General features: G+C 48.1%; 3 protein-coding genes and 1 non-coding gene across 10 annotated transcripts in view; 3 read left to right on the plus strand and 1 right to left on the minus strand.

Moving 5' to 3' along the window:
* Positions 1 to 2,858: 2,858 nt before the first annotated feature.
* On the minus strand, positions 2,859 to 2,965 carry LOC114080372 (U6 spliceosomal RNA). Its single transcript, XR_003580603.1, has one exon. It is a non-coding gene; the product is annotated as a U6 spliceosomal RNA (small nuclear RNA).
* Positions 2,966 to 5,183: 2,218 nt separating this feature from the next.
* On the plus strand, positions 5,184 to 6,732 carry Fkbpl (FKBP prolyl isomerase like). Of its 2 annotated transcripts, none has more exons than XM_027921902.2 (2): positions 5,184 to 5,330; positions 5,580 to 6,732. In XM_027921902.2, the coding sequence occupies exon 2, from the start codon at positions 5,654 to 5,656 to the stop codon at positions 6,701 to 6,703; it is 1,050 nt and encodes a 349-aa protein (XP_027777703.1). In that variant the 5' UTR covers positions 5,184 to 5,330; positions 5,580 to 5,653; the 3' UTR covers positions 6,704 to 6,732. The 2 variants fall into 2 exon arrangements, with proteins under 2 accessions (XP_027777703.1, XP_027777702.1); XM_027921901.2 differs by having other exon boundaries at positions 5,617 to 6,732.
* Positions 6,733 to 7,198: 466 nt separating this feature from the next.
* Atf6b (activating transcription factor 6 beta) lies at positions 7,199 to 18,514 on the plus strand. Its single transcript, XM_027921888.2, has 18 exons — positions 7,199 to 7,301; positions 7,681 to 7,760; positions 7,889 to 7,967; positions 8,236 to 8,327; positions 8,831 to 8,966; positions 12,602 to 12,687; positions 12,831 to 12,966; positions 13,053 to 13,184; positions 13,334 to 13,467; positions 14,246 to 14,431; positions 14,522 to 14,613; positions 15,808 to 15,987; positions 16,159 to 16,266; positions 16,460 to 16,541; positions 16,687 to 16,757; positions 16,949 to 17,060; positions 17,199 to 17,283; positions 17,814 to 18,514. The coding sequence occupies exons 1-18, from the start codon at positions 7,220 to 7,222 to the stop codon at positions 18,041 to 18,043; spliced, it is 2,103 nt and encodes a 700-aa protein (XP_027777689.2). The 5' UTR covers positions 7,199 to 7,219; the 3' UTR covers positions 18,044 to 18,514.
* A 5,147-nt stretch (positions 18,515 to 23,661) lies between these two features.
* Positions 23,662 to 25,970, plus strand: part of Tnxb (tenascin XB) — a 63,283-nt gene continuing 60,974 nt past the window's right edge. For 3 of the 6 annotated variants that reach the window (XM_071613506.1, XM_071613505.1, XM_071613508.1), the window contains exon 1: positions 23,662 to 24,019. The gene's annotated coding sequence lies outside the window, so the exon portion shown is untranslated. Of the gene's footprint in view, positions 24,020 to 24,273; positions 24,332 to 25,970 lie in introns of all 6 variants that reach the window. The other 3 variants (XM_071613507.1, XM_071613510.1, XM_071613511.1) reach the window with 3 other exon arrangements.

Consider the following 25,970-nt stretch of genomic DNA (forward strand, 5'->3'; position numbering starts at 1 on the left):
TTCTTTCTTCCTTCCTTCCTTCCTTCCTTCCTCCCTCCCTTCCTCCCTCTCTCTCTTTCTTTCTTTCTTCTTTCTAGGATTGAACCAGTGCCAGGTTTCTGTCCTTACAACTAAAAGGCTCAGGGGTCACTCCAGGAAAACTGGGCTGACTGGGCTGAGCAAAATAACCACACAAGAGACTCAAATGTGACGGCTGTGACGACTCCTCTGACCTTAAGGGTCCGCAGGAAGAAAGAGAGCGAGAGCACGCGCTGACCCCTTTTATCGAGGAGAAGCTATTCAAATGAGGCAAGGGGTGAGGTTTCAGGGGGCTGAGTCTATCTTCATGATGTCCACTGTCAGCAGGTTGACTGACACCTGGGTAGGCCACACCCAAAGGCACAGTAAGAGAAGGGGACACACACAAGGCACTTCCATGGAAGATTCTACCCTAAACAGGGCAAGGGGTAATATTACAAAGGAACAGGTGAGCATAGCTTCACCCATGGGGCTGTAGCAAGACACACCCATGCACGAGACACCAACCCTCGAACCCAGAAGGGTGGGGAAAGCTCTACCACATTTCTGTGACTGAGCGCCTCAGCACCCAGCCGGGGAATGTGACTCAGTCACGTGCAAGGTTGGTCTCCCACAAACCAGGGCCTTGTGCGTGGTAGGCATGCACTCTACCAGATGAGCTACCTCCCCAGCCCCTGGATTGACTTTTATTGACTATCATCTTCCCTCAAATGTAAACTACAAGAAGCAATCAGGGCTTCTATTTCACTGCCTTATATCCAGCCCCTAGCACAATGCTTAGAACAAAGGAAACTTTGAATATCAAAGATTTGTTGAACCAGGGACTGGGAGTGTAGCTCAATGGTAGAGTATTTGCCTAGCATGCCTAAGGCCCTGGGTTTGATCTCTGGCACCACCAAAGAAAAAATAATTTGTTGAATAACTTACTGAATAAGTAACTCATAGAAATGTGCGAGGAGCAAATGGGATAATGTATGTGAGACACTTAGCACAGTGACTAGTATTACAGTCACACTGCATGGTCAGTGTTGGCCAAAGAGCAGTTCATATTACACACTTTATTGCAAAAAAAAAAAAAAAAAAAAAAAAGTCTGCCTTTCACTGTCTCATCCTGCCTAAAAACTCTGCCTACAGGGAAGCACAAACAAACTGCTTTGGGAGAAGGGAGGAAAAATTTTGACACAAATCCCAGCAGAACTAAAAACCAACCACAGAAACCAAAACTAAACAGAAGGGGAAATTTATTTAACCTTTGGAAAGCTAGAATTTTTGTCTCTCATGCTGACGCTAAATGGCAGAGTGTTAGTGTAGCATATGGTTCCATGTGGTGAATGTGGAATGCAAAGGAATGTGAGAGTATAAAAACTAGCAGCCAGCTCCTTGCCTGGTGACAGGGCAGCACAAATAGGTATTGGAATAGCCTGGGAAAATTGAGATTGACAAGCTGGACATGAATAATGCTGGGGGTAAATTAGTTTCCCTTTATTTATCTCTCCTGTCTTGTGTTTCTTCTGCATCTACAATAAATCTCTTCATGGGCTGGGGATGTGGCTCAAGCGGTAGCAAGCTCGCTTGGCATGCGCGGGGCGCTGGGTTCGATCCTCAGCACCACATAAAATAAAATAAAGATGTTGTGTCCACCAAAAACTGAAAAATAAATATTAAAAAAAAATCTCTTCAGTCTTCACAGGTCAAAACTATGGCCATCTTTCAAGGTTCGACTCTCTAAACCCCTCCATGAAGACTTTTCAGATCAGTTCATCCCTGATTAAAATAACTTCCTTGCCACTTAATTTTTTTCCCCTGGAGTATTTCATAATATGATTCTTTACATTTATTAGATGACTGGTGGGAATCCACCACATTTTCATATTTAATCGTCGAGTTCTGAGTACTTGGTTAAGAATTTTTTGTGTGTGTTGGAGATTGAACCCAGAGCCTCCTATATGCAGGCAAGCCATCCACCACTGAGCTACATCAATCCTATATAGTATCTTTTTTTTGTGTGATGAGGTCTCACTATGTTGCCCAGGTTGGCCCCCAAACTCCTCTGCTCAAGAGATCCTCCTTCCTCAGCCTCCCCAGTAACTGGGGCTACAGGTGCATGTCACTGCATCCCTTTACACTCTCAAATCTCTAAGGGAAAGAGAGGGCAGAGTCATCAATCTTCCCTCATTTCACAGTCCAAGCCTCTCTCCCAAGAAAGTAATTTTTCACCTGTGTCTTTTTATGTCTTCTTCAGATCCCATGTTCTATAGCCAGGCCTGGGGGTGTAATTCTCCTGGCTTATTTCTTTCCTTTGTCATGGTTCCTTAGTGACTACCCCCAGAGAATATAATGAGGCTCAACTGGGAGAGAGCAAGCACAGTGAGTCAGTCAACATTCAGGCAGTACCTATGCATTAGGGGAGAGCCTATACTTTTCCCCATTTCTTTACCTACACATGTTGAGGTAGGAAGAATTTATGGGTCCATGGATGTCTTCCCTGGGGACCTCTGAGTCTTCTCTCAAAAATGTAAAATTCAGTGTGTCTGTATGATGGTAGGGATGGAATCCAGGGCCTCATGCATGTTACGCAAGTGCTTTACCACTGAGCTACACTCCTAGTCCTGTATTTTTTTTTTTCATTTTTTAGGGGGGGTAACTTTTAAAAATAAAATGCTTTAATTCGGGGCTGGGGTTGCCTAGCATGTGTGAGGCACTGGGTTTGATCCTCAGTATCACATATAAATAAATAAAAAATAACGGTCCATCAACAACCAAAAACATTTTTTAAAAAAATGCTTTCATTCATGATTTAAATTAGTTTTATTTTACTTATTTTTAGGGCATAAAACAATAAAAATATAGAATACTTTATGAATTTGCATGTCATCCTTGCACAGGGGCCATGCTAATCTTCTCTGTATCATTCCCATTTTAGTATATGTGCTGCAAAAGTAAGCACTTGACTTATTTTTAAAGAGGTTTGCACTACGTTTACATTTGCACTTATATTCACAATAGCAACAAAGGATCGCCTAAAAAACAAAGTAGACTATTTAATTCAGTGTTTTTCAATATATAGCCTAAAGGTTTATTCTGAGGTTCAGCTCCAACTCATTCTTACAATGTCAGTAAAAATTTCTCAGTGTCAAAGAATGTTCCCTCATCCCTCATCATTCACTCCCATAGCATCTCACACTTCTCTTCCTATCATTATAATTACTGACTTTCCTTGGCCTGACTATAAGCTTCATGAAGGCAATAACTAGGCCTGTCTTATGCATCTATGTATCCCCAGTTCATAGCATGTTGCTTGGCATATAGCAGGTGATCAACAAATATTTATTGAGTGGATGGAGAAGATATAACCCACATACACACACACATACACAATCACAACCCTGTGGAATCTGAAATGTACAGATAAACAGAGCAATAAGAGAAAATATTTCAAAACACAGATTCGTAGCAGGGAGCAATTTCTTTTGAGAGAAACTGATCTCTATCCAGAAATTAGGTGTGATTTTTAATTTTATTTTTTAGGTGGGTACCAGGGATTGAACACAAGGGTGCCTAACCACTGAGCAACATCCTCAGCCCTTTTTATTCTTTATTTTGAGACAGGGTATCACAAAGTAGCTTAGGGCCTTGCTAAATTGCTGAGGGTAGCCTCGAATTGTGATCTTCCTGCCTCAGTCTCCAGATTTGTTGGGATTACTGGCATGCCCCCTATACCTGGTAGGGTGTTATTCCTTTATGACTTGCTTTAGACTGCCTTGAAATCCCTGAAATCAAAAGAGGAAGAGGGAGGAAGAAGAGATGGATTCATTTTCAATAGGATCCCAGGGATTCCAGAATGAAAGTAGTTAGCCATGGGGTGGAAGCAGTGTTGACTAAGCTTACTCTGGCTCAGAACACAGAAATAAAAATCCAGGGTAAATTACATCTAGGTTGGGGCTGGGGTTGTGGCTCAGCGGCAGAGCGCTCACCTAGCAGGTATAAGGCAGTGAGTTCGATCCTGAGCACCACATAAAAATAAATAAATATAAAGGTATTGTGTCCAACTACAACTAAAAAATTAAAAAAAAAAAAGAATGTCTAAGTTAGTGACCTGAGGCTCAACACAAAACAGGAGAGGGCTGTTTTAACTCAACTCTGTAGTTAATGATGAAACCAATGCACAGCACACACATACACTATCCTTGCATGGTCCTTGTAGTCCAAGGCACAATGAGACAAACTGAAGAGGGAGTCAAAGTGAGGTACGAAAAGGATTCCTTCCCCCTGAAAAGTTGTGGTGGCCCAGCCTGTGCAGGTAGCTGGCCAAGCAAGGATGAAATCACAAAAGAAACTTACACCTACTCAAACAAGGAGGACCAGTTTCCCCCTGCTACATTCAATGGAGCAAGTTATACCAGTTATATATGCAAAATGTAGAACAATCTGAAGGGGCACAGAGCAAGGGGTGAAGAGAATGGGATGAAATTATTTTGGAATCATTCAAAGAGTGGTTGAACCAGCAGGAGCATCACCTGGTTGCTTGTGGAAATGCAGAATCACAATCCTCATCTTAGACTTCCTAAATCAGAATCTGCAATTTAACAGCTTCTTCAGTTGACGTGTATTCACCTTAAAGTTTGAAAAGCACTGATTTCTTGATTAAATGAAACTTGAAAGGCAATGATGAATATAATGTAAAAGGTAAAGAAAAGCCTCAAGTGGTCCTCTAAGGGAATCATGCCGGTGGGAGAGAAAGAGGCCGGAGGGTTTATCTTGGATGGAAGGGGCAAAGGACCCGGTAGGAGTTGACCTCTGCTGGGATCCCCGAATTTAGGAATAATAGCACAGAAGGGCCTGAGGTTGCTGGATAAAAGGACTGCTGCCACTCTCATTCACCATCACCACCCCCACTCTCTATTATATCTTCAATCTTCCGGGTTTCCCACTCCAGGTTTTCTTTCCACTTTGAGTAAACAGACCAGGTGGGCCTCAGCGGGGTCGGTTCAATTTCCCCTTGTTCAGTTGCTTCGGCCTACTTCAGTTGCTAAGGCCCGGAGCTTCGTGGTTGCGGAGGAAATGATGTCATGCGCAGTAGGCGGGCCAAACAGGTTCATCCCCGCTCCCGATTGGCTGCCAGAAATTTGACTGGTTACGCAAGTCTCGCGGGCTCCAGCATTAGTTGTCAGTATCAGCTGCTCCTAGCTTCTAGGCAGTCCTCTCCAGCACTAGACTCCGAGGACAATAATCAGTAAGCACTTAGCTTCGGAAGGAGAGAAGATTCGAGTAATCCGGCTCTTACCACCATGCTAAGTGTTTTGGATGTTCAGGTAGTTTTTTACCTCATCGGGTGTCCGTAGGGAAGCTACTCGAACCGTAGGGAATTGTGGAATTTATAGTTCTGAATCTGGTCTGGGTGGAACCGAAGCTTGAGGAAGACAAGAGATTTTGGGAGCGGGGGAATAAAAGCGGAGGAGGGGATACTTTCAGACTAGGAGCCTCGGTCTCAGATGAGAAAGAACGAGTCGGAGTCTAAATTAGGACTCCAGCAATTAGCATTGTTATGATTTTCTTTTCAGTTGCTGACCTGAACCTGATCTGTTCCTTTCAAATCAGAACTGTTCATTCACAGTGGAAGGGACCAGGCAGACAAATGGAGACACCATCAGTAAATCCAACGGGAGAGAAGGACACCTCTCAACTGAAGCAACAATGGGAAAGGAACCCCCAGGAAAACTTTGATTCAACTACTGAGTTTAGGCAGCAGACCCAAAACCTTCCTACTGAAACCCTTGAGCTGAAAATGAGTTCAGATCCAGGCAGGCAATTTATAGAGAATCCTCAAGGGACTGAAAAACTGGTCACTAGACTTGAAGGAGACTCTGAAAAATCTCATGAATCGACTTGTGAGATGCCAGAGTTCCTTCAAGCATCGGATGTCTGGTACTGTCCTGATGGGAGCTTTATCAAGAAGATCATAATCCGTGGCCAAGGCTTGGACAAACCCAAGCTAGGTTCCCGCTGCCGGGTACTTATTTTGGGGTTCCCTTTAGGGTCAGGGTTGCCAGAAGGCTGGACAGAGCTAACTGTGGGTGTTGGGCCTTGGAGGGAGAAAACTTGGGGAGAACTCATAGAGAAATGCTTAGAGTCCATGTGTCAAGGTGAGGAAGCAGAACTTCAGCTCCCTGGGCACTCTGGGCCTCCTTTCAGGCTCACTCTGGACTCCTTCACTCAGGGCCGGGACTCCTGGGAATTGGAGATCAGCGAGAAGGAGGCCCTGGCCAAAGAAGAACATGCAAGGGGCTCAGAACTATTTCGGGCTGGAAACCCTGAAGGGGCTGCCCGATGCTATGGACGGGCTCTTCGGCTGCTGCTCACTTTACCCCCACCTGGTCCTCCAGAACGAACTGCTCTTCATGCCAATCTTGCTGCCTGTCAGTTGCTGCTCGGGCAGCCCCAGCTGGCAGCCCAGAGCTGTGATCGGGTGCTGGAGCGGGATCCTGGCCATTTAAAGGCTTTATACCGTAGAGGGGTTGCCCAGGCTGCCCTTGGTAACCTGGAAAAAGCAACGGCTGACCTCAAGAAAGTGTTGGCAGTAGACCCCAAAAACCGAGCAGCCCAGGAAGAGTTGGGGAAGGTGGTCATTCAGGGGAAGAAACAGGATGCAGGGCTGGCTCAGGGTCTGCGCAAGATGTTTGTCTGATTAAAAGTTAAGAGACAGGAACCTGTGAATTGTGTCTATTCTGTGAGATTTTTAGGGGCCCAGTGGGAGGGTTTCAGCCCATATCTTATTTATAATTTTTTTGCCTTGCTGGGGGAGATAGCAGTGTTCTCAGACAATCTTGGGGGAGCATATTTATCTCCGAAGACGTCGAGAAGTTATCTCAAGTCTAAACTTAGGACTGGCTGGGGGAGATGCTAGACCTTTAAATCCTGGGAACTACATGTCCCAGGCTCCTTGTCGCTGGGGCCTGTTGGGCGCGTGCGTCAGTTTTACAGCCAGCTACCGTGGAACTACTACTTCCACCGCCGTGCTCCCATTGGCCCTGCCTGTACAGCCATTTCTTTTCTCAATTCATGTGCTCAGCATCCAGGTCTTTTACTGGTCGGTAGGACTTCCGGGATCCCCCCCTTTTTTAAAATAGTCAACTGATTAGTTGGTGATGGGGAGAGGCGGGCCTTGGGAACCGTCTCATGGTCGGGGGGGTGGGGGGGTAAGATGGCGGAGCTGATGCTCCTCAGCGAGATTGCAGACCCGACACGTTTCTTCACTGACAACCTGCTGAGCCCGGAGGACTGGGGTGTGCGGAGTGAGGCGTCGGGGAGGGAAGACGGCTATGCCCAACTGTGTCCCTGAGGCACGCGGGAAGGAAGCGAAGGCCAAAGAGAAAGGCTGGGCGAATACGGAATCCACCGTCCGAAGGAGGGCGGAGCAGTAGGGGGGGCGTCGTGGTTTCGGGAGATGAAGGAGTTGGGGAAGACCTCCGCTCCCAACGGGAATGTCGAGTTGTTCCGGGGTTGGGGGAAGGAGGGGCTGAAGTTCTTTGGCTGTATCACTTTTCAAGTGGGCGGGCGGTGGGTCTGGCCAGGCAGAGCCAATGAGGGATGGGGCGGGGGCTTGTGTGCGATCGGTAGGCTGGGCGGTTGGACGACCCTCCTGACACTCCGCACTGCTTGTAGACAGCCCTTTGTATACTGGCCTGGATGAAGTGGCCGAGGAGCCGACGCAGCTCTTCCGTTGCGTGGAGCAGGATGTCCCGGTATTGCTCCCCTAACCTTTCTCTAACCCTTGGTGGGTGGGAGTGGACCCAGAATTATGACTTGTTTCAAGACCAGAGTCATCTCTATTTTCTTACATTCCTTCTCTGTGATATCCCCCTTTATTCAGTTTGACAGCAGCTCCCTGGATGTGGGGATGGATGCCAGTCCCCCTGAGCCCCCATGGGACCCACTGCCTATCTTTCCAGGTAAGATAGTCTTTATGGTTGCTTCAGCCTTCCAGAATCCCTTATCTTCCTACTGTTTTCTAGAAACTATGTCATCCCCTGAGTCCTCACACCTCCTCCCCATAAGTGCCTCTGCACTCTTTTTTCCTTTGATCCTTTCTGTGTGTTCCTTCCTCCATGCTCTTGTGGAGATATCTCTACCACCTCCCCACCTGCCATGTCCCTCAACACTTTTTAGACTCTTCTCAGGCTTTGCTTCCTGGTTATTATCTAACCCCTTTTCCTCCAGATCTTCAGGTGAAGTCTGAGCCATCCTCCCCCTGCTCTTCCTCCTCCCTCAGCTCCGAATCATCACATCTTTCCACCGAGCCCTCCAGCCAGGTGAGAGAACAGTCTTCCTACTCTGTGTTGCAGGGACTTTTCTCCATTCCCTTTACCCATGGATGCTGAGGAAATGATTTGCTCTGAGTCATGAAGTGGAGGGAGGTGTCTTCTTCTGCCTCTGCATTTTCCATATTCCTTTCTAGTTGTCTAGAAGTGAAAATGGAGTCTTTTTATATACAGAGATATGTGGCAGCAGTGATGTGGGGCTGGGAAGAAGAGAGGTGTTACTGCTGAGAATTCTGGAGCTATTCTTGCCCAAGTTGTCTACTGTATAGCAATATTCCAAATCATGAAATTTTATCAGCCTTCCCAGGAAGAAAGTAGAAAGAAAAAGCAAAGGACAAGAGACAGCTTAGAGAGATGCTCAGTACCATTCAGACCACAATAATTGTCAGATAATTGACAAGCTCTAAAACTTCTGTTTTTGCTCTTACTCTCAACACCTTCCTTGTTTTCTTTCCTCTTTTCTGCTTCCCTGTTCCACCCCGATTTTCATCTAGGTCCCTGGAGTAGGGGAAGTTCTGCCTGTGAAGACAGAGTCTTTAGCACCCCCACTATGCCTCCTGGGAGATGATTCAACTTCCCCATTTGAAACTGTCCAGATTACCGTGGGCTCCACCTCTGATGATCCCTCAGGTAATAACAACCTGCCACTGAGGGGCATGGTAGCCCATGCCTGTAATCTCAGTTACTTGGGAGGCTGAGGCAGGAAGATCACAAGTTTAAGGCTAGACTCAGCAACTTAGGGAGACACTATCTCAAAATAAAAAGAACTGTGGATATAGCTCAGCAGTAGAGTACTTACCTAGTGTATATGAAGCCCTGGGTTCTATCCCCAGCTTGGTAAAAGCAGGAGGAGTAGGGGGCAGCTGCCATAGTTTTGGGGCTTTACCAAGGTAGTCTACTTCTGTGTATGTGTAAAGATAGAAGAGTGGGTGTAGGCAATAGGACAGGAACGACAAGGTGGGGTGGGAAAATAGCAGGTAGCAAGGAAAAGGGCCAGGAATGAAAGGGAAAATTTTCAGAAACTGAAGCAAAGGTGTTGATATCGATGATTTCTCTTTTTCTTGTTCTTAGTGTCCTGTTGTATTATTCAACTTACCATTAATTTGCATTTTAAAAAACTGTGGACAATTTAGGACATATTTATTTGTGTTATTTTTACCCCAACTGTTTTATTTTTATTTTTTTGAGCTGAAGTCTCGCTGTGTTGCCCAAGCAAACCTTGAACTCCTGGCCCCAAGCAATCCTCCTGCCTCAGCCTCCAGAGCACCATTCTACCCATCTTCTTCCAATATTTAATTATAAAAATTTTCAAACATACAGAAAGGTTGGAATAGCATATATCTAACCCCTAGATTCTACAGTTAACCTCATTTGTGCTTTTTTTGTGTGTGATTTTTAAGTTTATTATTCAAAAGCACATTTAGCAAATATTTATCGAGTACCTAATTCATACTAGATACTGGACAGCATGTTGGGAAAGCAAAGATGAAAAAGATGTGACCACCACACTGACTTAAGAGTTCTGTAATATAGTAGAGAGAAAGACAAATATGAGTCAGTATAGCTGTGGTCATTCCAGCATAAAGATCTTTGGATGGTAGGAGGAAAGTTCATGAGAGAGGGCTGCTTAACCGGAATGGGGCTGGATGTGGGACTTGCTCCTGAAGAAAGGTTTCCTGAGCTGAGATTTTGTTTTGTTTTACTTTATCCTTTTTTGTTGTTTTGGTTTTTAATGGACGTAAATTAATGGACATAAATTATTTATGGAGTATAGTATAATACATGTATATAATGTATAATGATCAGATCAGGGTAGTTAGCATTTTTTTTTTTTTTAAAGAGAAAGGAGAGAGAGAGAGAGAGAATTTTTTTAAATTTATTTTTTAGTTTTTGGCGGACACAACATCTTTGTTTGTATATGGTGCTGAGGATCGAACCCAGGCCGCACGCATGCCAGGCTTGAGCCACATCTCCAGCCTGTAGTTAGCATTTTCATCTCCTCAAATATTATCATTTTCATGTTTGGGAACTGATCTGAGTTTTGAAGGACAGATGGAAATAAACCAGATGGATGAGAGGGTTGACTTGTGAGTATTTGAGGACCCTGCAGCTCTTTGGAGTGGATGTAAGTAAGGTGAAGACCTACAGAGGCTAGGGGACCAAGTGGGCAAGGGGCCTCTTGTTCAAAGGCAGTTGGGAGCCTTTGAACAACTAAGTGAGGGGGAAGGCATAGGATTATAAAGATGTCTCTGGGGCCTGGAGACATAGCTCAGTTGGTAGAGTGCTTGCCTCACATGTACAAGGCCCTGGGTTCAATCCCCAGCACCACAAAAATAAATAAATAAATAAAAGTAAAATAAAGAGGAATGGATTGTAGAGAGGAAGACTATAGTGAGATGGACTAAGGAAGAAACTCATGCCATTAATCAAGAGAAAACATTCCAATGCTGAGAAGAAGACAGATTTGAGAAAGAATGAAATGAAAGGGATGAACTTCAGTGATCCTTGGCATTGAAGAGAGGTAGGATTCAAAGAGGGTGCCTCGGTTTCTGACTTGCCAGGTTACAGTGCTTGAGGGTACTGTTTGCAGGATGGAGACTGCAAAGGCAGGAATCCTCTGGTCAAGGAAGATGATACTACACTTGATCTTGGCCAAGAAGCCATCAGGGAAGAGGATTAATTCAATGTTGGACATGATGACTTTTTATTTCAAAGTGCCTTTTGCCTGGTTGAACTCCAACAAGAAGCTGGAGAGCAAGGGAGTCCACTGCTGCAATCCATTTAGATTTTCTTCCTGGACCTCAGCAGTTCAAGGAAGGGTAGAGAGTAGTTTAGAGAGACAAACAGATCATATCTAGCAGACTATTAAATGTTACAAATAGGGCACACACAATAAGAATTGAAAGACTTTTAGCAACAAAGATTGTCTGTGACTTGGTAAAGCACATTGTTATTAAAGTCAGATTCTTCCCTATTTTTTAGGTATTTTCAAGGTCCTATACTTTATCCATTACTATGATAGGAGCATAGTCCCAGCATTTGGAGAGCTTTATGAGGGCTATAGCACACAAATAATAGTGGTCACCTCATGGATTCAGGTGGTACATACTTGTAATCCCAGATACTTGGGGGCACTAAGGGAAGAGGATCCCAAGTTCTAGGCCAGCTTGGGCACCTTAGCAAGATTCTGTGTCAAAGTAAAAAAAAATTTAAAAAGGACTGGGAAGTAGCTCAGAGGTAAAGCACCCCTGGGTTTAATTCTCAATGCCAAAAATAATAACAGCAGCAGAAATAATAATGATAGCAGTGATCTCTGAGGAGGGACGTTGGGTGGGTAGGAGACAGAGAAGGGAAGGAAATTTAATTTTCACTGAATTCCCCTTTGTTCTTTTGGAATGTATATCATATGACTATTAAGTATCCAAAATATAAATTGTAAACTTTAAATAGCAGTATTAGCAATCATAATTTACCAGCAGCAAACAAGTGGTGTGAACAGAGGTAGTGGTGAACTGTTGCCCTTTGACCTGAATCTGGGTTTCATTTAAGCCATGTGGGTCCTACATTTGTTTTCCTGGAGTTATCAACAAAATATGAAGAGATTTAACAGAAGCTATGGAGGCTCAGAAGTGCCTGAGGCTTTGTAATTTAGTGGCTGGGAAGCTAACAGATATCAAAAGGGAACTAGTATGAAGGAAAAGCAGTGAGCCTCATTTAAGGCCAGTTGAATTTGGGTACATGGGGGCATGAAGATGTAAGTGACCAGAAGTCAGCTTGCAAGTCAGGATTGGGTGCAAGTGATAGATCACTTGCAAGCTGGGTAGTTCTTAGCGTGGGAGGTACTCTAGGCCAGGTTGGGTGGAAATATGGCAAGACAGGAACATGGGCCATGTAAATATTGGAGACTCTGTTTGGGTCTCTGCTATGTGAATGAACAAGATTTGTGAAAAAGAAAGAGGGAATAGCAAGAACAGCCTTGAGGAAAACTAGCAGTAATAAGAAAAATTAGAGAAACTACTGAAGGAGAAAGAGTACTGAAGAAAGGTAGAAGACGAATCATCAGGGTAGCAGCTTTTGGCCCCTTCTGAATTGCCTGCCTCTGGCCAGAGTAGTATCATAGGTAGAACAAGAAATAACTCATTTCTCCATCTGAACCCTCTTCCACTTCCTCTTCAATATTTACCAGATAATATTAGGTAAATTTATTTCTTTTCTTTTTATTTTATTTAAATTTATTGCTTTTATTTCTTCCTGCAACCCCACAGATATCCAAACCAAGGTAGAACCAGTCTCTCCATCTTCTTCTGTTAACTCTGAGGCTTCACTGCTGTCGGCAGACTCCCCCAGCCAGGTAAGTATAACTTCCCTTCCTCCTGGAGCTCCTCTGAGCCCTTCCTGCTTCATGGCTGTGAGAGCTTTTCTCTCTTCAGCTCTTTCTTCTTGACATATCTGATAATCCTCCTGACTAACATCTCTCTGGACTGCCCCACATAGGCTTTTATAGGAGAGGAGGTGCTGGAAGTGAAGACAGAGTCCCCATCCCCTTCAGGGTGCCTCCTATGGGATGTTCCAGCCCCCTCACTTGGAGCTGTCCAGATCAGCATGGGTCCATCCCCTGATAGTTCCTCAGGTAATGGGGCCTCTTGACCCCTGGGGTCCTTGGTAAGAGGCCCACAGTCCTGAAATTCCATCTTCCTCTCTTTCACCTTCCTTTAGGCAAAACCCCACCCACAAGGAAGCCACCACTGCAGCCCAAACCTGTGGTGCTAACCACCGTCCAGATGCCACCCAGAGCCGTGCCTCCTAGCACCACTGTCCTTCTACAACCTCTTGTCCAGCCACCCGCAGGTACCAAAGAGGGAGGAGGCAGGCTGGATTGACCTGGTCAGAGAGCTCCCAGCCATGGAAGCACCCAGTCCTTGGGTGCTTTGGTGCAGGGATAGACAGAGGACCCCATGTAACTCATAGCTCTCTGACCTCCTGTTCACTTGCCCCAGTGTCCCCAGTTGTCCTCATCCAAGGTGCTATTCGAGTCCAGCCTGAAGGGCCAGCCCCCACTGTTCCACGGCCTGAGAGGAAAAGCATTGTTCCAGCTCCTATGCCTGGGAACTCTTGCCCGCCTGAAGTGGATGTAAGTATTGGGAAGAAGAGGAGTAGAGCTAGTGATACAAAGGGACGAGAGAGAGGGGGGCTAGGGTTGTGACTTAGTGGTAGAGTGCTCACCTAGCATGCATGAAGCCCTGGGTATGATCCTCAGCACCACATAAAAACTTAAAACTAAAAAATATATATTTTTTTTTAAAGGAAAAGGAAAGAAAGGGATGAGGGAGGACTGGGGATGTAGCTTAGATGGTAGAATGCTTGCCTTGCATGCACAGGCCCTGGGTTCAATCCCCAGTACCCTGCCCCCGCCCCACCACACACACACACACACACACACACACACACACACGGTGATAAGGGAAGTCTCTCTTGGAGAGAATGGTGGATGAGGAGGGAGTTAAGATATGGGAGCAGAAAGTGAAGATGTAGACCTATAGATGATCCTGGAGGTCAGAGTGCAAGGCTAAACTTTGTGCAAGTGCAAGGCTAAACTTGGTCTCTGTAAACAAGGGCTGGGAAGAAGGAAGGCCCACCAAGTAAAGAGGTTTTACCAGGATGGAGGAAATTCTTCCTGCAGTCTAATTTCTCCCTCCTCTGAGTGACAGAGGGAATAGGGAATGGTTGAGAGAAGGGTTCCTTCCCTGGAATGTTTTAGTAGAGGAGGAAGCCCCTCTGGCTGAGGAGGTGGAAGGTAGGAACGGCCCTTGGGAGATTTGTGTAGTTAGTCCCTGAGGCCTAGGGCCATTGGTCCCCCTTTCCAGTTCATCTATCATTTTCTTTTTGCCTCCTCCTCTCTGGGTGCCTAGGCAAAGTTGCTGAAGCGACAGCAACGAATGATCAAGAACAGGGAGTCTGCCTGCCAGTCCCGTAGGAAGAAGAAAGAGTATCTGCAGGGGCTGGAAGCGAGGCTGCAGGCAGTGCTGGCAGACAACCAGCAGCTGCGTAGGGAGAATGCTGCCCTCCGGCGGCGGCTGGAGGCCCTGCTGGCTGAGGTCAGACTGGACTGTCCTTGGGAGATGGGTTGCAACACAGGCTCCACGCGATGACATCCTGTCTCTTTTGCTTCTCCTTCTGCACCTTAGAACAGCGAGCTCAAGTTAGGATCTGGAAACAGGAAGGTGGTCTGCATCATGGTCTTCCTTCTCTTTATTGCCTTCAACTTTGGACCTGTCAGGTGAGACCCTACTCATTTCCCTAGAACCCTCTGGGTGGAGCTGACCCTCACAACTGTCAGATTGCCTGCTTTGGCCAAGTCTGTTTCCTTCCACTTGTACACAAACAGTTCTGGTGTCCTCAGCAATGGTGGTATATCCAGCAGTCTTTTTGCTCCACTGTTTCCTTCATGGATGGCACATTGTACAATAGATAGATGTTGGTGATAATGTTGATAAAAATAATCCATATTGAACTGGGAATGTAGTTCAATGGGTAGAGTACTTGCCTGAGATGTTCAGAGCTCTGGATTTGATCCCTATTAACCACCAAACAAACAAACAAACAAAACAGTGACTGTTAAGGGCTTACTGAGTTCTAGGCTCAAGGCTAAGCATTCTTTTTCTTGTTTTCTGGACCTATGAGGTAAAGATGGTTCCTATTCCCATCTTAAGATGAAGTGACTTGGTCTTACTGGAATCCAGGCAATCTGACTACAAAGCCTTTACTCTTTATTTTTGGTACCAGGGATTGAACCCAGGGGTACTTAACCACTGAACCACATCCCTAGCCCCTAGACAGGGTCTTGCTAAGTTGTTGAGGGCATTGCTAAGTTGCTGAGGCTGGCCTCAAACTTGTGATCCTCCTGCCTCAGCCTCCTGAGCCATTAGGATTACAGGCATGCGCCACATCTGGCAAGCCCTTACTGTTTTTTAGTTGTAGACAGACATAATACCTTTATTTAATTTATTTGTTTTTATATGGTACTGGGGAATGAACCCAGTGCCTCATATGTGCTAGGCAAGCATTCTACCACTGAGATACAACCCTAGCCACAAGCCCTTACTCTTTTTTAAAATATTTTATTATTATTATTATTTTAGTTGTACATAGACACAATATCTTTATTTTATTTTTATGTGGTGCTGAGGATCGAACCCAGGGACTTGTGCATGCTAGGCGAGCGCTCTACCGCTGAGCCACAACCCCAGCCCTCAAGCCCTTACTCTTTTTTTTTTAATATATATATTTTTTACTTATAGTTGGACATTTACTTATTTATTTTTTATGGTGCTGAGGATCAAACCCAGTGCCTCACATGTGCTAGATGAGCGCTCTACCGTTGAGCCACAACTCCAGCTCCAAGCCCTTACTCTTAAGTAGATACTTGATAAGCTGGACTTCTTTATCCTGCTCTTTCCTTCTTTGTCCATAGTATCAGTGAGCCTCCTCCAGCTCCTGTCTCTCCTCGGATGAGCGGGGAGGAGCCTCGACCCCAGAGACACTTGCTGGAGTTCTCAGAGCATGAGCCAGTTCATGGAGTTGAACCCCTCCAGGGATCCTCCCAGGCCCCTGAGGAGCTGCAGCCTAGCTCAAAAGGCTTGCCCAGTTTCAGGTAAGGAGAAAGAAGCTGCATCTCCTTTGTGGGTGTAAGCAAGTATTCTCCCTAAAAGCACTTTTGCGTGAAGAGGGAGCCGAAGCTACTCTCCTGCCACTGGCACCTTCCTCGTTGATGTGGGTGTAATGGGAAGTCTCTGATGGCTGCTTCATCCATGCCTCACTCCAGGAACCTGACAGCCTTCCCTGGGGGTGCCAAGGAACTACTACTGAGAGACCTAGACCAGCTGTTTCTCTCCTCTGACTGTCGGCACTTCAACCGAACCGAATCCCTAAGGTATGGGGGAGTCAGGGCTAGGCTCTGACTATAGAGAGATGCTAAGCTCAGAGGCCCTCCACTTCCTGGTTCTCCTCATGTACTGAAGCACCAGCTCCCCTGCCTTATCTTCTCACTCCTGTGTGCAGGACAGAAAAGCATCTAGGGCATCTAGGCCTGGCCCAGACATGTTTACCCTGCTGTGCTTCTCTAGGCTTGCCGATGAGCTGAGTGGCTGGGTCCAGCGCCATGAGAGGGGCCGGCGGAAGGTCCCTCAAAAAACCCAGGAGAGACAGGTAGGATGGGTAAGATTGTTCAAGGAGGCCACTTGAAGAAAAGGGCTAACTGTTCTGGGGAGACATCTTGTTGTGGAGGTTTCAGGAATTGTTTGGGGAAGTGGAGGAATGGGCGTGAGATGGGGGCCACCTGTTCTTCTTCTAGAAGTCTCAGCTACGGAAGAAGTCACTTCCAGTTAAGGCAGTCCCCACCCAACCTCCTGACCTCCCAGAAAGGTGAGTACTAGAGTGCTTATTAAGTGAGGTTCTACTCTAAAGAGCCATACTGTGCTTGTCAGCATTGTCACCAAAGAGATTATCCCCCACTTATCCTCTGAGGTCTCTGTCTCATACTCTTTCATCCTGGCCCAGTGGGAAGTGGGCATTGGGTTTAACTCCTCCCAAATCCTGTTTCCCCACCTGCCTAGGGATTCTGTGGGCCAACTGCAGATTTATCGACACCCAGATCGTTCACAGCCAGAGTTCCTGGATGCGATTGACCGCCGGGAAGATACATTTTATGTTGTCTCTTTCCGAAGGGTAAGTACTCCTGCCCCTGTCTGTCATCCCAGACTCTCTAGCAACCTGTCTTCAATGGGAAGATAAAGAGTAAAGCTGGAGTGCCTGTTTTCTGGCATCTTTTCTTCCACCTCCCAGCCTGGCCCCTCTGTTCCCTAGGACCACTTGCTGCTACCAGCAATCAGCCACAACAAGACCTCTCGGCCCAAGATGTCCCTGGTGATGCCTGCCATGGCCCCCAATGGTAATTCTTTCCCTCTGGGATGTAGGGAGGGGTCCTGAAACCAAGGAAGGAGGAAGTTCTGGTAGGGAGATCCAGCAGGGCAGCTGAGGGAGAAGGGAAGAAGAGTGGGACATTGAGAGATGCTAAGCTCAGAGGTGAGAAGAAGCAGGAAGTAAGTGGAGAGAAAATCAAAACTCAGAAGATTATAATGGGAGGAAGCTAAGGGTGGGTGCTCCTTGGTGAAGGTGCTTGGGCAGGTGGCTGGGCAGAGGGCATGGGCTGGGAACCTGCTAGACTCATGTCCTTTTTTTCCTCTTGACATCCTCTCTTTTATGACCCCCTCCCCCATCAATATCATTTTCTTTTCCTACCCCTTTCCTCCTCCCTGCACCAAACTCCATCCCTGCCATCCCGTTTCACCCCTGTTATGGGTCCACCTCTGTACCATTGCCTTTTCCTTTCCTCCCTACTCACCATAACTTTTCTGACCACACCTCTGCCCCGCATTTGCCTCCCCTTTCTCCTCTTTCCTGACTCTCCCCTTCTCACAGAGACCCTATCAGGCCGGGGGGCCCCAGGGGACTATGAGGAAATGATGCAGATCGAGTGTGAGGTCATGGACACCAGGGTGATTCACATCAAGACCTCCACAGTGCCCCCCTCGCTCCGAAAACAGCCGTCCCCAACCTCGGGCAATGCCACAGGTGGCCCCTTGCCAGCTTCTGCAGCCAGCCAGGCCCACCAGGCCTCCCACCAGCCCCTCTACCTCAATCATCCCTGACCTCTGTAACTCACACTAAGAATTGGGGGTGGGGTGGGGGGTACAGTGTGACCAATTGGGACTGTTTCAAATTCCCCTGATCCCTGGGTTTGGCGGCAGCTGGTAAATGAAAGACAGGGTATGGGGGCTAAGCACTTATTTGGGGGCTGGGTGGTTCATCTCTCTTCTCACCCCACTTCAGAATATAGGGCTTCTCTCATTCCCATGAACCCCTAGTCCCTGCTTCTTTCTCTGAGAGTATTGAGTGATGTTCAGTTTTGGGGTGGGTGGGCTGCTGCATATTCTGTTCTTTTGTTTCTCTCTTTGAGGGTACAAGTGGGAATTTAGTCCCCAGGTGGGACAAGGGACATTTTTACATTTTGGAGCTAGTTACTGGGAGTAAAGGAAGGTTGGTAGAGGGAGATTAGATTTATGTGTGTACATATCTTCTTTTTTGTTATTAAATAAACAACTTGGAGGGAGTTGAAGGAATGATGATTGCCTTCCTGGCTCATGATGGGGAGTTTTGGGAAAAGTGGCCTCTGTAGAGCCAGCATCACAAAACCAAGCACTGAAGACACTGCTGGTGGTGGGGTGGGTGTGGGATCACAGACCTCATGTCATCCCCTTGCCCCACCCCTGTAACTCTGGGGTATGTCTGTGTCTCGCAGGGATGTCTATGGCGTGACAGACTAGAGGATGCAGATCCCTGGAATGTGTCTGAGTAAACAGGAAGGACAGGGGGCCCCACGCCCTTCAGGGTCCCCTGCTCTCCAGCAGGTTCTCCCTCCCTCCCCTTGCTTTCCAGGATGAGCAGCTCACACAAACAACAGGAGCTGGGGCCAGAGGGCCCTGAGCCCAGGAAGGAGGGGCCACATTGGAGAAAGGGGTGCTATTTGGGAGGAAAGGGGCATGTTTCTGGCATCCTCTTAGCCCTAAACCAGAGGATTTGAGGGATCTGAGGGTTCAGATGAGGGGGTTGGTGGGGAGGTCGGGCAGAAAAGACTGTGTATTCTAATTAGGAGGAGGGACAAAGTGAGGAGTTGAGTCTGAGCCCAACTTGAAGAAATCCCCCTCCAGCTGCCCCTGTCCAGCAGTGCCTCAGGCCTGACCCTGCAGGAGTGTCCTGGGTCAGCTGGAGGGTGTGAGCTGGGCTTGGGCTCCACGCCCAGATGACTGGACAGGGGCTGCCTGGGCCATAAGCCCAGGCCTGAAGGAGGGAGGAAGAACCTCACGTGTCCAGCCAGGCTCTCCCTCCTCCCTACCACCCGCCCATACTGTGTTTGGGGTGAAAACAGACTGGATAACTATGGCAACCTGGAACGGGGGCTCCCAGGAACTAGACCTCTCCTCCCTCCAGAGGGCAGCCCTGGTCCTCAGCTGTGCTTCCTGCACCAGGGTCCCTAGAGCCTTATCAAGCCCTACAGAGGCAGTAAGTTCCATGGGAACCAGGATTTTGGAAGTAGATCACCTGAGTTGGGCTCCTCCGCTTTGCCTTTTATTAGTGGATGTCCTAAAACACTGTCCTCAGGGTCCTCATCTGAGAGATGTGATACTCCTACCTACATCTTCTGGTGGGGTGAGGATGAAAGATGATATTTTCAGTGTTCACTCCATAGTAGACACACCGTTCCCTCAGGCCTTACTTCTTTCTCTCCCCATTTACATTGCCTTTCCCCCCTCTATTCTCATTTTATCCCGTCTGGGTCCATCACTGTTCAACTGTCCTACAGCTCCTCCTCCTTCCTGACTCCAGTTGGAGAAAGTGCTTCAAGCACTGGCATCTCATGCTGGAGGCTACCACTAAGTGGCCAAGGATAGCTGGCACTCTGGTGTGAACCAGGCCTCATACCTCTTGGCTGAGGGAGTGGAGTAGCAGGGAGGATGGAGAACTGTGGAGACTGGGTATGCCTGGGGTGGGGGTGAAGGCAGGCTCCTGGCTGCTGCCCTCCAAGCCCATGTGGGTTTCCATTTCCTTTGTCCACAGCCCCTTCCAAGGCTACCTCAGCATGCCAGGCCACTGTCACTCCTGCACTTCATTGCTCCTTTCCTGTCTTAGTCCCTCTTGATCAGTTTTGCTTTTTGGGGCTACCACCTCCTGCTTCCTCCCTCTGGATCCCCACCTTTTGTTCTCTGTGGTCCCTGACTCCCTGACACCATTGTCCCTCCCTTCCTCTTTTCTCTGCTTCTTTCTTGCCTGCCTTTTTTTTTTTTTGGCCCTCCACCGCAGCACAAATTATCACATCTTTTGACCCTTTATTCCTGTTTTGTTTTTTGTTTTGCATTTTGTTTTTCCCCTTCTCTCCCTCTGCTTCACTGTTTTTCTTCCTCTTATTTTTTCTTGGTCTTCTGGTCTCCTGCTGCTGACCCCGTGCATGCCTCCTCCCTTTTTCATGCCACCCCCCCCATTTCCCTTTCCACTCCTTTGTCCACATTCCTTGCCCCTTTCCATTACTTCCTCTCTTCTCCCCCGCTGCAGTCTTCTCCTCCCCCCTTCTCTCTTCACTTTCCCGCTCCAGTCCTCTGTCCTCTTCCCAGCTGTGGGGGCCAGGACTGGGGAGCCTAATGTTTGCCTCATCGTTCTGCTATGGCTTCTCGATACAGCACATCTGGATTCCGGGGCCCAGATGTGTGGTTGCCACAGCGACCTCAGTCCCTCTGGTAAATACAGGCGCCCACCCGCCCCAGAGCAGAGAACAAAACAATTGTGTGACTTTCTTTTGTCACGGGATAGAAATGTCTTCCCTCCTCCCTTCTCCCCACACCCATGTCTCTGGGCAAAGGAAGTTTTAAGGGTCCAGACCCTTCTTTCCATGACTCTCTAGCCCCCTGTTCATCCTTGGCCTCTTAGTTCTCTCCCATCTCAGGCTGTTTTCTATATTCCCATCCTCATCTCCCAGCCTTCAATTCCCTGTAATAAATGTTGGACATCCTACCCCATATGCAATTTAGGCAGTTTCTTCTCCCTGAATCTATACAATAACTGGATACAGAAAGAAGTTTTAAAAATCCAGCTTCTTTACGCTTTCTTCCGCAAGTTCTTCAAGAAGCTACTTTGCTTGTTTCTGTTTTCAACCCCTTCCTTTCCTGGAGCTGTTGGGAAAGGGGGAGAGAATGTAGGCTTTGGAATCAGAAAACTGGGGTGAGGTGCACTTTCACTACTAGCAAATTCTCTTGGACAAGCCACATAATGTCTATGAGCCTCCATTTCCTCATCTACAAAGTGGGATTCATAAAATGCCTGTGTAGGAAGCTGCTTTGTAAACGGAAGCCCAGTACAAATGTTTCCTATCTTTCCTTCTCTGGGACTGATTCCTTGGCTCACAGCCTCCTTGGCCTCCCTTCTTCGTTTCCTTCTCTGTCCTTCAAGCCCTTGCCCTCAATTGCCCTTCCTTTTCTTTCTCTTCTCTTTTCCCTTTTCTTCTATGTATATCTTTTATTCTATAACCTCCTGAGGTCAGGACAGAAACTTGGAGGATCATTCAAGGATGGAGGCTCAGAGCTGAAGATACCAGCTGAAGACCTTGAGAACAGTCAGAGCACACGGACAGTTTTGGAAAACACCATGACCTCTCCACCTACCATCCAGGACACCTCAGTGAAGCCAACCCAACACCTGACCAGGGGGCTTCCCTGCCCTCACACCTGTGGTTCCCTGCCAAACACTTGCTCCCCAGAGTCCTTTCACAATTCAATATTGACGAGCATTTATTGGTCACCTGTGCTGTGCAAGGCTCAGTGCTTTTCTGAAGAGAAGCAAAATGTTTATAAGGCCTGGACTCCTGGGAGACTGAAATGCAGGAGGTGACTCAAGATTTAGACAGTCATTATTTTGGAACCTGGAACTACATCAAGCTTCCAGTGGCTTTCCCAAATGCCTCATAAGCTTGTCAACATCTGGAACCCCATGTTCCTGTCTCAGACTCCAGCATCCGGTCCCCAGAGGTGGGCTTCCAAAACATCCTAGGGCCATACTTTTGGTTTTTGCTTCTCTCCAGAGTCTCATGACCACTCTCTGGACTAAATAACCATACTTTCTAAATACTGAAAAGAAGACAGGGCCTGGGGGGGTGGGTGAATGGATATAACCATAGAAATTGGAGGGTGTCAAGAGAAAAAATCCATACTCTACAATCTGCTCTCCCCAGGTTGTGCAATTTCAAGACCTTCCCTTGCCTTTGATTTGTCTTCCCCACTGCTTGCTGGGAGATCTGGGAGAAGGTGGTACCTACTCATGGCTCTGAGGGTTCAGGCCAAAACAGAGGAAGGAAGCTTAGTCCAGCTCTATCCAAGATGCTGACATCATCCTTCCCATCAAAGCCAGGAAAAAAACAGCCACATACACCCAGGCACACGGACATACACGGGGACACCCATGAGAGAGCCCATGTGTGCTTCTGCTCTCAGCCACGCAGAGCTGAGTGGGCAGTGGCCACAGCCACATGCTGTGCCAGCATACCCAGACCCAGGTACCCAGTACATCTGTGACTAGATCTCTGACCTGAGGTGCAGACACCTGTGCCTCAAATCACATGTGGCATCCAACACATGCCTGTTCTAAGTTCCTTCACTATCACCTATTACTTGGCCAAGGTACACCTTGTTGGTGAGGGGTGGAGAGGAGTCTATCCTCCACAGAGCCTGGGTCGGGTTCCTCCTCAGTGTGAACAGTTCTCTGTGACGGAAGTCCCATTTTTAGCCCCTTAACAGGGCAGCACTGGGAAAATGAGGCCAGAGAAACACCCAACAGACTTAATGTGGGGTGTGTTTGCTTGATCAGTCTTTCTGTCTCGCCTGAGACCAACACGCCCTTTTCCTCCAGCCCCTGTTTCTCTCCCTTCCCTGCTCCCCAGGCATTAATTCCCTTCCATTCTGCCTTCTACAACATCACCTCTCCATTTCCACAACATCACCCAGATGTGCCTCCTGCTCTAGCTCTTTTCTTCATCCTTTTACTTGCCCCTAACCTCAGGTTTTCCTTCCCTGTCTTCCCCTCAACCCCTACTTCTTCCCACGTCACATATACCCTGATGTTCAGTCAAGCACTTGCCTAGTTAGTCTCACACATTTTTCTAGGAATTTGCTGAGGTGGGAAAATGAGAACAGGAAAGGGACTGGTCAGAGCAGACAGAAAGGCAGCTTGGTGTCAGTGTAAGCTGGGGAAGAGGGAACAGGTGGGAGCAATGGAGGCAGGTGGGGTGGATGTGGAACCCCATGGGTGGTCTCTCATGGCAGAGGTTTTAGGGTTAAAGGGGAGGTTGCCTCCTATCTTCTGCTCCTACCTCTGCTCCCTACCCTGCATGGCCAGTGGAGAATAGTTGGGGGGATGAAGGAGCCTGTGCTAGCAACAGATAGGGTGAGATTCCAATTGGAGCAGCATCTGGGAAGAAGTGGAAAAGGAATTTGGGGAAGGAGCAGGAGAGGGACTGGCCATGAGGAACAGTGTTGGCAGAGAAAAGAAACTGGGTCTGAGAAAAGGGGCCACAGGTGGGGAAAGGATGGGGAATAAAGAACTAGCGGGAAGAATAGCGAATGTCAGGTTGGGCAAAACTTAGGGTGGGGAGGAGTTTAAAATAGGATGGGGAAAGAACATGAGAAGTTGAGACAGGATGAAGTGGGTGAGACAAGGGTATGGTGGGACTCTGTGGTCCTGGACAGGGAGGGAGCCAGGATGATGGCAGGGGGACAGAAGGGGTGGTGTCTAGGAGGGGTGGGAGGACCTGCCCTATCTCCGCTCCCCTCCCTGACCTCATGCTGGTCCTCCCCTTCTCCTCCCCCTGCTCACTGCAGGCTCCCTCCTTCTCTCTGTCGCTGCCCAGATCGACAGTCAGTCTGGTCCAGGCTTGGTGAGCCTCTGCTGCAGGGGACAAGTGAGGGGGACCTCCGGGGAGTCTAGGGCTGCCAAAGGGAGTCCACCCTGGCCTGCTCTGAGACACTTCTTTCCCAGGATTGGAGACAGAGCAGGTGCAGAGGCACAGCAGCTGCCCTATTGCCCAGGTAAGGAACAGAGCCCTAGGGAGACACCGATGGGTAGACAGATAGGGATTTCACTTCTATCTGTCGGAAACACCCCAGCAAAGGTGTGGCAGGAGAGCTCTCAGAGTCTCTCCTAGGGCAGGGACTTTTGTTCAGGACAGAGGAAATAGGGACATCCACTGGGATCAGACTCCTTGTAGAGGATACATCTGGAGGGTGAGACAGTGTGATTGTGGGAGGTGGGGTGTGCCAGGGTTTGGATGGTTCCCGTACAGGCACGTGAAAGGAATTGGGAACAAACCCAGGGACTCGGAGAACAGCACCACGGTGAAGGTGATTATCAGTGAGGTGCTGAGGCTGCCGGGAAGACAAGGCTGGGCTGATCTGGTGAACAGCTGAACCTCAGGAGGAAAGTACGGGTGAAATCCCAACTGCCGGGACTGTAGTGGCTGAGCCAGATCCAGAGGTGCCAGAGGGAGCTTTGGGCATCCAGACGGGGACTCCCCAGATGACAGCACGGAGGTTTCACAACCTGGGAGGGAGCCCTAGGGAGTCTTTAGGAAATGCTGAAATGGGGCAAAGTGAGGACTCTCTGGTTTGGGAAGGGCACAAAGCCTACAGAGATGATCCTGAAGCTTGTTCTTGGCCGGGAGCGCTGCACCCATGACTCACAGTTCACCGCGGCTGCAATGGCTGAGTGATGTCCCTGGAGGGGCACAGGACTCTTGTCTTCACTCCGCCGTCCCCTTCTAGTCTCCTTTTGCTCAGTCGGAATCGTCCCACTCACCCCCTAATGCACGTGACACACCCTGGGTGGGGCGGGCGGGCCTCTTATCTCGCCTGGAAAGAATTTAATGGCTTAGAAACAACTGGAAGCGGAACTGAGGGGAACTACTGGGAAGCAACTAGGAAACACCGCAGCTGCCGCCTGCCCCACCCTTCTCCACTTCAGAGACCTCCAGCCCCCTCCCCTCTTTCCCTGGCCCTGTCTCCAATCCCTTGAGATCTAGCACCTCAATTCCTCAAACTTCCTTCTACTTAAATCCTGGCCACTAATGTAGAACCAGAACTCGCCTTCCTGTCTCTCACTGTCCTCCTGACCTTTCCCACTAGGGATTGGGAAATCCTTTTGTCTTAGTTTTTCCATTCTCCTGGCCCATCAGCTGACTCTATAGGATAAGGGGCAGCTAGGTCCCCAACTCTCCCTTACCAGTACTCTCTTCCCACCTGCTTATTATCCAATATCTCAGGCTCCTGTGCTCCTTCCCTCCTTTCTCACTCTTAGACTCCTTCTGCCTTTACCCCTCATTGCCAAATTCAGCTGGGAGTGTGACAGGAGGGGCAGAGGGAGGAATTAGGATGGGATCAGAACCCCCCAGTCTCTGACACATCCCTCATAGAAGCCCACCCCCTCCACACCCCATGGGTCCTAGAGTCCCTGATGAGCAAAGTGTCAAAGTTGGCCACAAAACCAAATACCAGGGATGCTGAGTCACATTTGGGAAGATGCCCCTACCCCTACCAGTCCTCCAACTGTGGGAAGAATGCCAAGAGGGTGAGGCCACATTGCCCCCAACCAGCCACACTTGGGAGAGACAGAGGGGAGACACAAGAGATACCCAAATTCTTTGCTTGCCCATTGTAAAGAGAACAGTCAAAATTTTCCAAGAATTGGAGTGGGTAGCTAGAGGGGTGGTGGTGGAAGGGAAGGGGAGGGAACTGGGAAGGAGGCTCTGGGAATGGTTTATGGGGGTTGCACCTGTCTTCTAGACCAGCTTTCCAGAGAAGGCAATGGATTCTGTATACTCCTTCCTGCTACAGAGACTCCCTTCCATGCCCATGGGGAAAGAGACTGAATCCTGTGGGGGATGGGGGATGGGAAAGGGACTGGAGAATTCCCAGAGGCCTCCAGCAGTGTCAGAGAATACAAGAGGGACCATGTATCCTCCGCCTCCCTAGGAGTGCAGTTCCC

This window comes from Marmota flaviventris, chromosome 6 (genome assembly GCF_047511675.1).
Source record: "Marmota flaviventris isolate mMarFla1 chromosome 6, mMarFla1.hap1, whole genome shotgun sequence".
NCBI lineage: Eukaryota > Metazoa > Chordata > Mammalia > Rodentia > Sciuridae > Marmota > Marmota flaviventris.

Coding starts and splice junctions, on each gene's coding strand:
- Atf6b (XM_027921888.2), top strand. CDS start 7,220: ATGGCGGAGCTGATGCTCCTCAGCGAGATTGCAGACCCGACACGTTTC. Junction 8,328..8,830: donor CCACCGAGCCCTCCAGCCAG/GTGAGAGAACAG, acceptor ATTTTCATCTAG/GTCCCTGGAGTAGGGGAAGT. Junction 14,432..14,521: donor TGGAGGCCCTGCTGGCTGAG/GTCAGACTGGAC, acceptor TCTGCACCTTAG/AACAGCGAGCTCAAGTTAGG.